The 16,569-nt window shown below is 44.1% G+C and overlaps 1 protein-coding gene and 1 non-coding gene across 22 annotated transcripts in view; both read right to left on the bottom strand.

Moving 5' to 3' along the window:
- Positions 1–16,569, bottom strand: part of CSGALNACT1 (chondroitin sulfate N-acetylgalactosaminyltransferase 1) — a 398,657-nt gene that overhangs the window by 35,794 nt on the left and 346,294 nt on the right. For all 21 annotated transcript variants that reach the window (XM_071212689.1, XM_058290053.2, XM_058290061.2 and 18 more), the window contains one exon: positions 15,691–15,907. In XM_071212689.1, the coding sequence (XP_071068790.1) occupies positions 15,691–15,907 (217 nt within the window). The remainder of the gene's footprint in view (positions 1–15,690; positions 15,908–16,569) is intronic.
- Positions 8,450–8,557, bottom strand: LOC111760506 (U6 spliceosomal RNA). Its single transcript, XR_002794171.1, has one exon. It is a non-coding gene; the product is annotated as a U6 spliceosomal RNA (small nuclear RNA).

The raw sequence follows: 16,569 nt of genomic DNA, 5'->3' as shown, positions 1-16,569 counted from the left end.
AGCCAGAGCTGAACAGCCACAGAACCTGGAAGGGAAGGGGGCAGCCAGGAGAGGCCACCATGTGCACTGCCATGTGACAGAGGCACCCACGACCAAGTCTCACCAGCGGGCAGCCCAAGAAAGCCTGCCTTTGGGAAGAAAGCATCGCCTTGTGGATGACTTGATTTTGGCCTTCTCCACGAGCCAATAAACTCCCACTGTTTAAGCCATTGCATGGCATTGCAACCCATTGCATGGCATTTGCTCGAGCAACCAAGGAAACCATAACATCCTGAAAGCCTAAGAATTCTGTTTCTTTTCTCTCTTTCAGACTAGTGGGATGTGGTTTGTGATTTCAGCTATAGGCCTTCTGAGGAGAATGTAGCATGGGACGTAAGTAAGGGGTAAGGACTAACAATGCTTAAAAGCAGGGGTTCTTCCCAAGGGGTCCGTGAGCTTGAATTAAAATGAAAAAATGCCCTTGTTGTAGGGACGTGTTGGTGCGGGTGTGATATATTTATTAAATAACACACAGTATACTGTGGACTTAGTAAGGGGTCCGTGGAGCAAAAAAACTTAAGAACCCCTGCCTTAGAGGGAGGAAGGACAGACCTATGAAATCCTATGGCTTTGGTCTTACTGTCCAGGACTTCGCCACCAAGCTGAGTGGTTTGTATGACGAGGTGCAGGGTAAAAGAAGCCACGACAAAATTAGACACGTCAAATGGCTGCGAGGGATGAGGTTCAACCTGAGCTCACGACTGGACTCAGACACGCCTGTACAGATCTGGTGGGCTGACGGGCGACCCTTCAGACATCTGTCTAGAGGAGAGGCTGTACTCGAGGAGAGGACTCAGCCTAAGACAGGGCTTCTCAGTTCTGGACCAGATGATTCTACGTCCTGAGCTCTCCTGTGCATTGCAGGATCCTCTACCCACTGGATGCCAGTAGCATACACACAGCTCTCCAGTTCTGACCACTGAAAATGTCTTCAGACATTTGCCAAATGCTCAGGGGACTGGAGAAGGACACGACATTGTCCCCCATCCAAAACCACTGGAGAAGGACACGATATTGTCACCCATCCAAAAATATTGGAGGAGGACACAACATTGACACCCATCCAAAACCACTGGAGAAGGACACAACATTGTCTCCCATTCAAAATCATTGGAGAAGGACACAACATTGTCACCCATCCAAAACCATTGGAGAAGGACATGGCATTATCCCCCATCCAAAACCACTGGAGAAGGACACAACATTGTCACCCTTCCCAAACCACTGTTCTAAGAGTCCGGTTCGGTGACACCACCTCATCCATCAGATGAGGGGAGCGAGTGTGAAAATCTTGCACAGCCCTAGGCTCTGTTGTCTTCTCCAGGCAGCTCCTATGGACTCACCTGTGAGTCCAAAGGAAAGACAGCGTTGCAAGAAATACAGAAGGACTTTCTTGACAGAAAATAGATTATAAAGGGTGTCGGGAGTTTAAGCCAGGACTTTCAGGGAGTGTTGACAGCAGGTGGCACAGTGGTGGTGCCACAGGGGTAAAGTGGCAGCAGCCTCAGTGGCATGAGCGAGTGCAACCCCTTTGCTGTTGTGGGAAGCAGTGAGTCATCTTCACGCAGCTGATGGTCATGCGGCTGGGGAGGCTGGACTTGTGTTTGAGCACACGATACCCTGGGGAAGCCTGGAGAGTCTGGGAGGGGGTGAGGGGGTTGGACATCTTGCCATAGCTGGTGAGAAAAGGAGAACAGAGAAAACGTGTTTATAACCATAAGTGACACCTATTTTTGCGCCTCAGGCCGAGAGCCTACAGAAACATGGTTTCAATGAGAAACACGTTTTGAGTGCCTTTGTGTTATTTTCATTGGAGTAAGATTTGCAAAAGAATTACCATGTGGGGTGCCTCAGAGGGCAACCGGCCATCCAGGATCCCCCGGGACTCTCCGAGGTTAGCCCGGAACGCCCTGCACCCCGGGAAACCTTTCGGTCAGAGACAAACTGGAACAAGTGGCCATTCTCTGTCTCAGAGATTTGATCGTCTGTTGGAGGAAACAGCTGAACAGCTGTAACATGAGGCAGGATGGAATGACAGTAGTAACAGCGGGAGAATGAGCCAAGGGGTGCACAGGAGAGTGGTTCATTTCCTTTTTCTTTTTTTTTTTAATTTTATTTTTAAAATTTTATTTCTCTCCCTTCCCTGTGCCCCCCCCCCCACCATGTCTGCTCTCTGTCCATTTGCTGTGTGTTCTTCCATGTCCGCTTGCATTCTTGTCAACGGCACCAGGAATCTGTCTCTTTTTGTTGCGTCATCTTGTTGTGTCAGCTCTCCTTGTGTGTGTCCCCACTCCTGGGAAGGCTGCACTTTTTTTGCGCTGGGCGGCTCTCCTTATGGGGCGCACTCCTTGCGCGTGGGGCTTCCCTATGCGGGGGACACCCCTGTATGGCACGGCACTCCTTGCGTGCGTCAGCACTGCGTGTGGGCCAGCTCCACACGGGTCAGGAGGCCCGGGGTTTGAACCCTGGATGCTCTATCCATTGAGCCAAATCCGCTTCCCAAGTGGTTCATTTCTAACAGGTGACGGGGGTTGTCAGGGAGGAGGAAGGAGCATCCAAGGACTGGGCCTTGACAGGTGAGTAGGCTCCACACAGGTGAAGAGGAGTGGCTGAGAAAAGGCATAGATGCCAGGAAATCCTAACACTCTTATCTTCTAAGGCAATTTCCTCTCAACTATATCAGGTATGAGAAAAAACCCAGTTTAGGTTTCTCGGTAGTGTCCCCGTGAAAATGAAATGATACATAATAGCCCATCAGTGCCCAAAATATGCCTTACGATCTGCTATGACAACAGAAAGGAAATTGCTCAGCCTCGAAGGGACCAGAAAGGAGGAAGAGGTACTAGCTGGTAGGGAAGAGGGAGTGATTGGGGGCCTTTAGAAAAGCTAAGATTCTTCTCTCGGTTTAGCAGCTCCTTTCCTTCCCTCGCCCCCGCCAAGCTGAATGCCTCGTTCCTCTACTCCATTATGTGGGTGGTGGGATCACTGTTAAGGATAGAGCGAATTCTAACTCACAATGAGGCAGCTGAGGACCTACTGTCCTGGCTGCCCATTTCAGAACAGAAAATGGGATCCTTTTCTGTCTGACCATTTTTGACTATTGGATAGATGTTTCTACATAAGCTGAGAATAACTGAAACAAAGAACAACAACTCAAACTTTTATCCAAATAAGGTGAATGGTGCAGACTGGTGCTTCTCAATATATTAACCATAAAACTCTTGGGTCCAACACTCTGATGGCCCAGGAGAGAAGTAGAAGGTCTTGAGTAAATGTGGTAGGACAAGACTGGAAAATATCTTTTCCTTTTGTGCGATACAAGGAACACCGCGGTCTCACCCACTGTCTTATATTTGATAGCTGAAGACCTTTCCATCACTCTCTATCCCCTGTGTTATACCAGCCTAACAATAACATTCAAGGCTCATTTCAATTTCAGAGAGTCTTTAGTTTTTTTTTTTTAATTCCAGAAATGTCTAGAACCATCTTAATGGTGTTAAAGAAAATCCATATAAATGATTCCCCTGCATTTGCATTAAAATATCAGAAATGCCTTGAAAGAAAGGAGAGAAGAGTCCGGATGAAAAGAAAGGAGAACATTAAAACCCAAACAACCTGCTATAGCTGAGAAGGAACAGAGCAACATGAAAAAGGGTTCTCAGTGCAGCTGGATGTAGTCCAAATAAAAATCAAGCAAACTTGGAATGAATTGAAAAAGATAAAAAAGAATCCTGATGAATCATTTCATAAAAATTCTTTTTTTCCTTCCCCAGGAGAGGCTCAAAGATAAAGTCTCAGAGAGAACCTACAGCTTTGTTATTTGAGATTCTTCCTGCTATCACTACCCAGCCACACAACGCAATAAAAGATGAGCTTAAAATCGGTAACCTGGAAGCTAAGGGAAACAAGCAGCTAAAAAGGAAATATAAGAATAGTTTCAAAGGCAAAGTGAGGTGATTTAAATTTTGAAAAAAGAAGAATAAGTAGGTTTCAACCAACACACTACTGGTCAAAGAGGAAACAGATAAAAAAGGAGCTAAATTCTCCTGTGTGGGAAGCGGACTTAGCCCAGTGGTTAGGGTGTCCGTCTACCACATGGGAGGTCTGCAGTTCAAACTCAGGCCACCTAGACCCGTGTGGAGCTGGCCCATGTGCAGTGCTGATGCGTGCAAGGAGTGCCGTGCCACGCAGGGGTGTCCCCCGCACAGGGGAGCCCCATGCGCAAGGAGTGTGCCCCGTAAGGAGAGCCACCTAGTGCCAAAGGAAGTGCAGCCTGCCCAGGAATGGGGCTGCACACACGGAGAGCTGACACAGCAAGATGGCACAACAAAAAGAAACACAGATTCCCGTGCCGCTGACAACAACAGAAGCAGACAAAGAAGAACACGCAGCAAATGGACACAGAGAACAGACAACTGGAGCAGGGTGGGTGGGGAAGGGGAAATTTTAAAAAAGCCTTAATTATTATTTTAAAAAAATAAAATAAAATAAATTCTCCTGGGTGCTGTGAGATCATGGAGCTAGAGCTCCCTCCTTTCCTGCCATGGGCAAAGGCATTCTCACAATGAAGTCTGCCCTGAACCAAGGGCGGCACGTGGCGTGTTCACAGGAGAGGCATCAGCACACAGAACCTGTGAGGCTCCCACAGATGAACCAGGATGATGACAGCAAAGGAGAAAGAACCTGCTGGAATACAGAGCTCTCTGATCCTTGTGAACAAAACGGCATCACGGAGAGTACAGGCTACAAAGGGGCTGTACAGCACCAAGGACAGAGTGGCCCCCTTGGCTGATGAGGGCTGAGGGGAACAGTACTTCTCCCTGCTTAAGAGATAAGGGCTTTAGCTTCATGGGTTTGGGGGGCTAAATCCTAGGAATAATTTTAGTTGGCTCAGTGCTGCCGATGCAATATTCCAGAAATGCGTTGGCTTTATTACGCTGTGAATTTATTAGCTTAGGAGTGTCCAAATCAAGGCATCATCAGAGATGCTTTCTCCCTGAGCTGCAGAGGTGGGCGACCAGGCACATGGCGGTATCTGCTAGTCTCTGCCTCCTTCAGGCCCTGCTGTTTTTGACTTCTGGCTAAGGTGCCTTCCTCGGCTTCAGGGCCTGCTCTCTCAGCTCCTGGGTTCCTCTGTCTCTGTGGCCTTCTTTCTGCGTCTGTGGCTTTTATTCCTCGATTTATTAAAGGACTCCAGTAAGAGATTAAGACCCACCCTGGGTCACACCCTACTAAGTGATCTCATCAAAAGGAAGGACCCTTACCTGAATCTAATCAAAAGGTCCCGACTACAATGGGTTTGCACATACAGGAAAGGAGCAATTTTAAGAAAAGCCTTTTCTGGGGTCCGCAGAAGACTCAAAATAGCACAGAATATCATTCATTTGGTGTTCACTGCCTTTTATACAAAGGCCTTTAGGATCTAGTGTTGGAAAAAGCTTATCTCACCTGACAACAAATGGTAGGTTTCTTCTTATCACATACCAGCCTTGTTCTCCTTGTCTGCTGAGAAGTTTGAGCCTGGCCTTTGTGATCAGTTGTGACCATTTCCCTTACTCCCAGCTCCCTGGTAAACCTATCCCTATCTCCCACTGTTATTGAGTCCTTGCTCATTTACCTTTCCAAAAGTGGTTTTATTAAATTTGTACTTTTTAACATAAATAATTCTTAAGATTAGTGGAGAGCTATAAAGAGAATGAGAATGAAATAATCCTGATAATAAATTTCTAAGTCAATCTGTTCCATGCAGTCACTGTGTCACCAGGGCCCTCCCAGGCCCAGCTCTAAAGCGTGACTGCTTGGTCCATGGCTCCGAGTACTGCACTCCACGCATGACCATCACTCGTAGGGGAGTTCTTCTCTGCAGAGCCAGGATCCACTCTGTATCTTGGGACTGGGCCTGTGCACTCTTGGGAATTCAAAGTTCCATGTATATTCCTCCTGTTCAGCAAGACGTATTTGTTCTCTGCCTTTGGCCTTTGGGCCTCTTCTAGAGGAACAAAGAGAAAATTGGAGATGGGGGCCAGGGAACCTAAAACTACCTATCATACCAGTGTCAGAGCTATAAGAAGAACCATCTGGATAATACTTTCACTATAAAGATGAAGGTACAAGAGCCCAGACACATGAAATGAGTTGGAAAAATTTCCTCCGCTAATGGGTACCTGAGCAAAGTTTACATTTTACAATCAACCTTATTAAAAATTCAGCACAAATCAAGCATCAGTTCCCCATTTTCTACCTTCATTCTAATTTCTGGCAACCTATATAAAGTTTACATTCTAAAGGGGATGCATTGTGAGGAAAATGTTTTAAATAAACTTATCTCAAATAATTTTAGTGAAAAACGGCAAAAATTTTGCCGCCAATAAATGACCAGTGAAAGGAACACAATCTGCTGCCATAAAGCTCACAAAGCAGAGGCCAAGGAAAGAAATAGAGGAGTCTAAGTTAGCTTCACGTGGCTCCCAGCTCCAGCAACTGCCTCCAGACATAGAGCTAGAGAGTGAGGCAAAAATGAGCAGACTGAGGAGGTGAGAAGACAGCAGTCCAGGGTCACAGCTGGGGAGGACCACAGAAGCCCCAAAATCTCACCTTCTTTGGCACACAGAGAAGAACCACAGCAGAATATCTTGGTCTCTCCGAAATGCAAAGAAAGCAGAACTATCTCATCCACACAATGGGAAAGAATCCATGCAAAAAAGGTGGATTTGGCAGAACCAAAGTGTATTATCAGTCAAAGGGGTGCTGATGCAAAGTACCAAAACCCTGTTGGCTTTCACAAAGAATATTTCCTTGCGGTAGAAGCTTACAGTCACCAGGCCATAAAGTGTACGTTACTTTCCTCACCAAAGTCTGTTGCCACATGTTGGAGCAAGATGGCTGCCAACATCTGCAAGGGTCCAGCTTTCCTCTTCCTCTTAAGTCTCCATGGTCCCAGTTTCTTCCAATATCAGCTGTAGGCTGGGATAAGTCTCGTCTCTCTCCCAGGGCTTGCTCCTCTCTGGACTCAACTGCTCTGTTCTCTCCATAAGGTCAGCTGTAGACTCTCAGGCTCTCTTCCTGAGGCCTCTGCCATCTATGGAGCTATCTCTAGTCCTCTGTGTTCTTCATCTATGTGTTTTCTTCCTGGGGTTCCAGCTCAAAAACTCCAACTAATTCCTCTGCTATGTAATCATAATTTAATCAAGTAAAAGCAAAACCTCTGAATCCAATACAATCTAATATGCCCAGAGGAACAGACCAGTTCACAAACATAATCCAATATCTATTTTTGGAATTTGTAAACAATATTGAGCTGCTATACAAAGGAAAAAAGATCATCATTTGTTTATCCTATGTCAGCCCCCTTGAAGAAGTATCTTAAATGTATCTCCTGCCCATACCCCACCACTGCCATCTCATGGAACCATTTTCCTTTCTTTGACCTGCAGGAGTGGAAACAGCTGCTGAAGATGGGAGTAAGATAAGCGAAGCAAACAACTAGAGCTTAGTCTCTCTTCTAAGACTAAACACATCTGCCCCTTGGGGTAAGGGATTCCCCTCAGCTAGGTAGAGCGAGTTTGGTAAAGCATAAATATAGGCTCAGAATAGCCACAAGAAATGGAAATCTCCAACAGAGGCTAAGAAGAGAAGGAACTCCTGAGGATAGTATATCACATGCTCTATTAAATTATTCCTAGCTATCAATTATTCTATCTGCATATATGCAAAAAATAGTGCCTGGAATTGTGGTCACCTAATACTAAAAAGGGTTAATCGTGAGAGGTGGGATCTAGAGTGATTTTTAAATAATTTATTTCTTTTCCTGTTCTATATTGCTTTAAAATCTCATAATAACCACGTATCATTTTTACAAAACAAAAAGTTATGTTTAAATTATAAAAGCCAAAAAGCCTTTCAGTGAATTTTTAAACAAAATATAACACACATGGTAACTATATAAAAATTTGGAGAGAATCCAAAAGAAAAAAATAAAACTCACTCAGTGTCATCTTCAGAGTCAACTACAATTAACAGTTTCCAATCTTGGAATGGAAAGGACTTCATAAACAGAACATCAAGTATTTAATAAATATTAAATATTTATCCCTTATATTCCTTAGGTATTGCCTTATATATTATCCTAGTAATTTTATGGTGGTATTAATTACATTTAAATATTTAATCAACCAGAATTTACTTTAGATTTCGGTGTGAAATAAAAATTAAAATTTTTTCTGCCGGTATCAGTTAGTTGTCTTAACACCATGCGTTTTGAACAGTCCATTCTTTGTGGATTGATTTGAAATGCTACCTTAGTTCTTACAGATTTAAATGCCCTAAGGTTTGATTATTCTGCCTCAGCCCAATTTTTTTCTGGAGACCTCGACACATTCAGAAACCCTTTGGCTACAAAGCAAACATCCCCACTCAGCCTGTTTGTTTTTAAGAATTTGTGTGTCATTCTTGCTCAGGGGCCATGCTAATCTTCTCTGTATCATTACAATTTTAGAATATGTGCTGCCAAAGCGAGCACTCCCCACTCAGCGTTTTGCTCCAGGGTCATCTGTTCTGGGAAGCCTCTTGCTATGTCCCACTGACCCTAGTATGTATATATGTATATCTGCTGCAGTAGCTTTCACCACATTCGATTCTACTTTCCATGAAGGCAGATACTGCATCTTGAATTGTCTTCTTATCCACAGCATCTGTGTAGAGTGCCAAACACACAGGAGGTCCTCAAAATATCCCTCCAAGTAACAGGTTTCCCCCACTTCCATTCTCCTCCACCCACGTGCAACAATGGACATCTGAATAGCAAAACTCAAGGGGAAAAAATGCCCTAGATTTTTATTTGTTTCTTTTTTTAAACATCATCTAGAATTACATTTCATTTCACTATCTCAATTTTAGAGACTTGTAAGGTGCTGATTTCACTTTCTTCAACAATATTGCTCTTCTAATTTTGTTCCTATTGCTGATTACTTGCAATCCTCAGGACACTAAGGCAACAGCTGGTCATATACAGCCAAGAGACCCTTGAGTGCTATTAACTAGGAGACATTCCTGTAGTGTAAGCACCATCTTGTCAAGCCCAAATCATGCAAAGACTGGCCTACTGCCAGATGAAATCTTAGGTTCCTTAATCGCCATGCTACAGGAAGCTTCCCAGCCAAAGGAACTTGCTACAAGATTGGTCCTAAAAAAATGGGCACACTCAGCCTCTGGACATGAGGATTTTTCTTTTAAGATTTATTTTTTATTTATTTCTCTCCCCCCCCTCAATTGTCTTCTCTCTGTGTCCATTCGCTGTGTGTTCTTCTGTGACCGCTTCTATCCTTATCAGCGGCACCGGGAATCTGTGTCTCTTTTTGTTGAATCATCTTGTTGTGTCAGCTCTCCGTTTGTGCGGCGCCATTCCTGGGCAGGCTGCACTTTCTTTTGCGCTGGGCGGCTCTCCTTACGGGGTGCTCTCCTTGCACATGGGGCTCCCCTACGCGGGGGACACCCCTGTGTGGCAGGGCACTCCTTGCGCGCATCAGCACTGCGCATGGGCCAGCTCCACAGGGGTGAAGGATGCCCGGGGTTTGAACCTTGGACCTCCCATGTGGTAGGCGGATGCCCTATCCATTGGGCCAAGTTCACTTCCCATGGGCATAAGGATTTGACTTAAGGTCTAGTGCGACCATGGGTGCAGCAGTTCTCAGAACGTAAATCCCCACCTGACCCTCTGCAATTCCAAAGAGAAGATAGAAAGAGGCAGCACAGAAACACCAAAAGGAAAGTCAGAAGAAGCCAGAGCCGCATGGACACTTGCTCAGGTACTAGAGCCAGAGGGACACTGCTGACAATGTCCACAAGCTGATCCACAAAGATCAGCCCATCCTTACTCCAGATTATGTCCCAGCTAAAGGAACAACACTGGCTAATCAAGAAAGACCTCTTGGAAAAGTTGGGGCAAATGAGAGTTGCTGAGCCTGGAAAAGAAAGGACAGGGGGAGTTGGGATATTTTTCTTCAAATACTTGAAAGGCTATGATGTTTAAGAGGAAATGGATTTCGTCAGTATTTTTCCAGAGGGAGGCAGACTTTAGGTCCCAATAATAATAAAGAACTTTCTAACTAGAGCTGTTCATCAAGGAAGCAGCCTACCTTGTGCCAGGTAGTTACCTGGTAACACCCACTGCCTAAAGGTCCATATGTCAGGGATGCTAAAAGGGATTCTGAATGAATGGAGGTTGGACCAGACAACCTCAAATTTCTTCCAAGACTACTTGGTTATGATCTTAAAATTTAAATTATAAAGGGTCACCTTTCAAGTGTAAAAAAAAAAAAAAATAGAAGGTGTTCGTTAACAAGAATTGTAAGAGATATCAACCAAACCCTTTACAGAGCATTCCTGGATTTTAATGATGTGAACTTAATTACAAAATTATTACAAATCCGTTTGGTCTTTCAAGATGTATAATTAGATAAGATAGATGGAACTTTATCTTTAAAATAAGATGCCTAAAAAAAGTCAGCTACTAACCTCAGCTAATATGTTATGGTCAACCATAATAGCTGTAAGATCCAGTATTTCACAATAAAGAATTTAAAGACACACACGTACAAATGACTTCGCTGCATCTGAAGATAAGATCTCATTCTGTCTTTCCTTCTTGAGTAGCTACAAAAGTGAGAACCCATGGGAAGCGGATGTGGCTCAAGCGACTGAGCTCCTACCTACGACATGGGGCCCCAGGTACAGTTCCTGGTGCTTCCTAAAGAAGACAAGCAAGACAGCAAGCTGACACAACAAGATGACACAATAAGAGACACGGGGAAAACATAATGAAAGACACAGCAAAGCAGGGAGCAGAGGTGGCTCAAGCTATTCGGCACATCCCTTTCACAATGGAGGCCCCAGGTTTGGTTCCCAGCATCTCCTATAAAGAAAATCAGCACACAACAGACAAAATGCAAATAATGAGGGGGTGGGGAGAAATACCATCTCACCCCTTAAACAAAAATCAACTCAAGATGGGTCAAAGATCTAAATATATGAGCCAAGACCATAAAGACCTTGGAAGACAATGTAGGGAAGCATCTACAGGACACTGGAATAGGAAATGGCTTCATGAACTTCATACCCAAAGCACGAGCAGCGAAAGGAAAAATAGATAAATGGGACCTCCTCAAAATTAAAGCCTTTTGCACCTCAAAGGAGTTTATCAAGAAAGTGAAAGGACAGCCTACCCAATGAAAAAAATATTTTGTAACCATGTATTTGGGAAAACGGACTTTGGCCCAGTGGTTAGGGTGTCCGTCTACCATATGGGAGGTCCGCGGTTCAAACCCCGGGCCTCCTTGACCCGTGTGGAGCTGGCCATGCGCAGCGCTGATGCGCGCAAGGAGTGCCCTGCCACGCAAGGGTGTCCCCCGTGTGGGGCAGCCCCACGCGCAAGGAGTGCGCCCGTGAGGAAAGCCGCCCAGCGCGAAAATAAAGAAGCAGCCTGCCCAGGAATGGCGCCGCCCACACTTCCCGTGCCGCTGACGACAACAGAAGCGGACAAAGAAACAAGACGCAGCGAATAGACACCAAGAACAGACAACCAGGGGAGGGGGGGAAATAAAATAAATAAATAAATCTTTAAAAAAAAAAAACAAAAAAAAAACCATGTATTTGATAGGTGCCTAATATCCAGCATATATAAAGAAATCTTATATCCTGAAAATAAAAAAACCCATTTAAAAAATGGGCAAGAGATTTGAACAGATACTTCTCCAAAGAAGAAAAAAAATGGCTAAAAAGGACATGAAAAGATGCTCAACATCACTAGCTATTAGGGAAATCAAATCAAAACTACAATGAAATACCATCTTACACCCATTAGACTGGCAGCTACGAAAAAAACAGAAGACTACACGTGTTGGAGAGGATGTGGAGGAATGGGAATGCTCATCCACTGCTGGTGGGAATGTAAAAGGATCCAGCTATTGTGGAGGACAGTTTGGCTGTTCCTCCAAAAACTAGCTATAGATGTGCCATATGATCCAGCAATTCCACTGCTGGGTATATACCCAGAAGAACTGAAAACAAGGACACAAACCGACATATGCACAATAATTTTCACAGTGGCATTATTTACCATTGCCAAAAGTTGGAATCAACCCAAATATCCATCAACAGATGAATGGATAAACAAAATGTGGTATATATGCAATAGAATACTACTCAGCTATAAGAAGGAATACTGTACTAACATATGGGATAACATAGATGAATCATGCGGACCTTATGTTGATTGAAGCAAGCCAGGCATTGAAGGAAAAATACTACATGACTTTTCTGATATGAATGAAGCAAATCCAGCTGTCTTAGAGAACTAGAGACTGGAAGATAGGCTTACAGGAAATAGTGGGGGAGAGGAAGGTTGTGAGTCAATGTCCACACAGGCGAAATCTATGATAAAGTGGAGGTAAGTAGTCGTGTAGTGAAGGGATAAGATGGGGGCATAGGGATACTTTGGGTTGGGTTTTGCAGGCTTGAGTGGGGCTAGGGTTAGGAGAACGGGTCAGATGGTTCATGGAATTGGGGGGGGAGGAAAAAGTGAACTTGGGAGATTGTCAGGTATGTGGTTGAAACTATGTTGAGAAAACTCTTTAGAAAATATAATAAGGAAGGGTTACTTCCTTATTTAAGGTGTTTGATGGGGGGCCTCTGATGCAGGGTGCACCTGGGGCAGGCTTCTGGGAGTATGTGAGTGCTCATCTTGTCATACTGTGTTATATCAGTGGGTGGAGACCCATACAATGAGTGGGAGGGTGTTATACCCCATCATGGGTAGGCCTGATGTTCTCAAGCAGAGGGAAGGGTGGCTCCCAGTGGGGGAGGACAGACTAGTGTGTCAAGCCCTCAGCATTCTTGCAAGTATCTATGAATCTTGCCCTTCAAGCAGTGAAACATCACTGTCACTGTGGGCCCCGAGGGGAGGGGAGAGAGAGATAGAATAGATGGAAGAGGGGGTAAATGGGGGGCAATGGATATGTTCTGCATGATCGTGCAATGATGGATACAGGCCATGTTAAATTTTACCAAAAATTTATAAAACTGTACAGTCTAAAATGTAAAACATAATGGCACCATGATTAGCAGCTATGTTTTAATATCTATACATCAATTATAGCAAATATAACATACACATGTAAAAAGATCACTGCAGGGGAAGGGGAGGAAAGGGTTTTACGCTGGGTATATGGGAGTCCCCTATATTCTACATGTGACTTTACTGTGACCTGAAACTTTTTTGAAGACATAATAAAAAAAAATGATGTAGACACCAAGGAAGAAATGGAAGAGATTGCCCTGCCACAGTACATACAGGGCAACACCTATTACAGTGATGAAAAGCAAAATGTCAAAAAAAAATTTTTATGATATTTTTCATTTTTTTAATACCCCAATTAATTTTTTACTTTATTTTAGTTTTTCTAAATTATTATGTATTTTATTTCTAATCTTTAAACCTATCATTACTATTTCATGTTCCTATTAATTGAATTTGGCAATATATTAGGCTTCATTTTTTAAGAAGTTTTGGATCACAGAAGGGTTCAACTATGACAGGGGTGGAGCATCAGTGTGAGGTGTCACTGATGGGGGATGCATGGGAGGGAGTTTGCCTGGGCATGCATATAGGGTAATACAGATATGTTTGGATATTTGCTGGGTATTGACACAGTGGGTAGAGTTTCACAGGACAACAAAGGGAGTGCTGAGTTCCCATCCTGGGGAGCTCTGTTGCATTCCCCAATGGAATGGCAACAATTCCCCAATTGCAAGGGCAAAGACCAGTGAAGAAGGATGGTTCAAGGATGGGCCCTTGATACTGATGACTATGATTATGAGTCTGCATGCTTGAAATTTCAACTAGGCCTAGAGCTGCAGAGTGCCTATGAGTTACCTCCTGAGAGTCTCTGTGTTGCTCAAATGTGGCCTCTCTCTAAGCCAAACTCAGCATATAAATGCATTACCTTCCCCTCAGCATGCGACATGACTCCAGGGGATGAGCCTCCCTGGCACCGAGGGATTACTACCAAGTTCCAGGTGGTGATGCAACTAGAAAAAGACCTTGAATAAAAGGGGGAAATGGTAAAGAAAAAATGAGTTTATATGGCTAAGAGACTTCAAAATGAGCCAGGAGGTCAGAAGAGGGGTTACGTTTATGCATGTTTCAGCAGGAGACCAGAGACAGTGGTGTTCCTGATGGCTATGGAGACACCCAGGTTCTATGGTCATTGCAGATGGCTCTGGAGTCCAGTGCCTTGCCAGTGGTCCAACTTTGGAATTTGTGCTCATGAGCATGGTAGAGTTGGACTCAGATGTGACTTCTCTACACATGCCTCTTCTGTCACTTTTACTGAACCTGTGGTTGGTGCTAGGGTTGGTGTATGCACCAGAGACTTGAATTTCTGGTCAGTCCATGTGCCAGCTGGGCCCTGAGCCTCAGCAGAGTTGCAACACCTTACTCCCTGATTCGTTGGACTTACTCAGGTTAGCCAGCAAGGAGGTGAGGATGGTGAACCACCACACCAAGGAACCGAGAGAGTCTACGGCTGCAAGCAGGAGAATCCCATCCATCAGCCACGTGGGATCTAAGTCCCCTCTCCATTTAGAGGTAGAGGGGGCATCACCATTCCAGGGTCCTCAGGATAGAGGAATACAATATGGATTAGAGTGGACTTACTGGTACTCTATTATAGAATTATTGTGACTCTAGCAATGGAAGAAATTATATCAATGATGTGGAGACAGTGGCCACGGGAGTTGCTCAAGGCAGGGAAAGGGAAAAAGAAGTGTGATACTGGGGCATTTTTGGGACTTGGAGTTGTCCTCAATGATGCTTCAGGGACAGATGCAGGGCATTACATATCCTGCCATAAACCACTGAATGGACTGGGATAGTGTGTAAACTACAACATAAACTATATCCATGCCATGTAGCAGTGCTCCAGAATGTACTCATCAAATGTAATGAATGTGCCACACTAATGAAAGAAGTTGCTGATGTGGGAGGAGTGGGGGGTGTGGGGAGTGGGGCATATGGGAACCTCATATGTTTTTAATGTGACATTTTGTGTGATCTATGTAGCTTTTTAAAAAATAATAATTAAGAAAAAAATGAGGGCCCAGAAACTTCTTGGCCTAATTCTAGGCTTAACCTCTGAGCAGATATAACTAGAAAAAAGGATGGGATCGGATTCAATCCATTGTGGTGGTGGTTGGAGAAGAGCAGTGAATGAAGCCATCTTCTCTTTGCTCCTAAAGACAGAACGGTGCTGATCTTTCAGAGCTGGGTAGAGGGACACCCTACTGATGCTGCCCCAAAACTTGAGCCTGAACTCCAGACAGAACTGACCGCTCACAGATATTAGGTCCAGTTAGTAGATCCTGATTAAAATCCAGTCCTTCCCAGTTTTCACCTCTGAAAATGCTTAGCCAGGACTTTGCTGATTGTTTTAGGGAAAGGCAAATGAAAACGATAAACTTTATAGGAAGAAAACTGATTGGGAACAAGAAGAGAAGGGGGCCTTTGTACTTGGCAGGGGAGTGGAGGAGATGACGGGAAATGATATCAGCCTTCTAGCACACACCATGGTGAGGAAAGACAAACAGGTACAAACAAACCTGAAATTCTGCATGAACTGCCGGAACTTGTCCACTCTCTTTGCCAGGGGCATGATAATGTTGATAAGTGTGTTGGCCATGTTGAGTTTTTCTTTTTTGACTTTCATGATAGGGCCAAATGGTCGGAATAAGACAAGTCGTTTGAATTCATGTTTGTGGTCCCCTTTGAACGTGAGCTCATACAAAGTGCCTTTATCTTTTTCTGTTCGGTAGATCCCTGTTAACAGAAACACAAGGAAAGATAGTTTCAGATTAATTTTGGCTGCTGAGTGGTTTTTTAATAGCCCAGACCCGGCACAAAATGTCTCTTTTTTTAAAAAAAAAAAAAAAGGAAACTAAGATTAGATGTCAACATCTAACAATTATTGGAAAACTCAAAATGCTTCCAATTGAAAATCCCAGAAGGAACAAAAATACCACTAATTTTTTAAAATCGCAGTTATGAAGGCGTCATAAAAACATGGAAAAAGGCTTTTGATGGTGAATACAAAGCTGTATTTTTACTGTATGGAGGCATAAAATAATTGTTAGGAAATATATCAAAATAAGACTGCCTGTGCAGTGGAGGAGGATTATGGGCATTTTTTTCTTTTATGCTGTTACCCAAACTTTCTGCAATATAATAGGTGAATATTATAACTACTTCATTTTAAACGTCTGTGTTAAAATGATCTCTTAGAAATCATAGCCATTTCAGATGCACTGACCACAGTGATGCTACTTGGTACATCTGGACCAGGGGCCCCTACCACGGGATGTATGTCTTTCTACGAGCTTCCATGAGTTTTAAAGCAAAGAACACGTGAAGCAGCAGCACAGCTCAGCACTTCCGAGCACAGACTCCCAAAAGTCAGGCTGCGCGGCTTCAAATCCTGGCCC

The sequence above is a fragment of the Dasypus novemcinctus genome, chromosome 29, assembly GCF_030445035.2.
Source record: "Dasypus novemcinctus isolate mDasNov1 chromosome 29, mDasNov1.1.hap2, whole genome shotgun sequence".
NCBI classification, from domain to species: Eukaryota; Metazoa; Chordata; class Mammalia; order Cingulata; family Dasypodidae; genus Dasypus; species Dasypus novemcinctus.
Note: the sequence above shows the minus strand (reverse complement) of the source record. Positions and strands in the feature narration are given on the sequence as shown.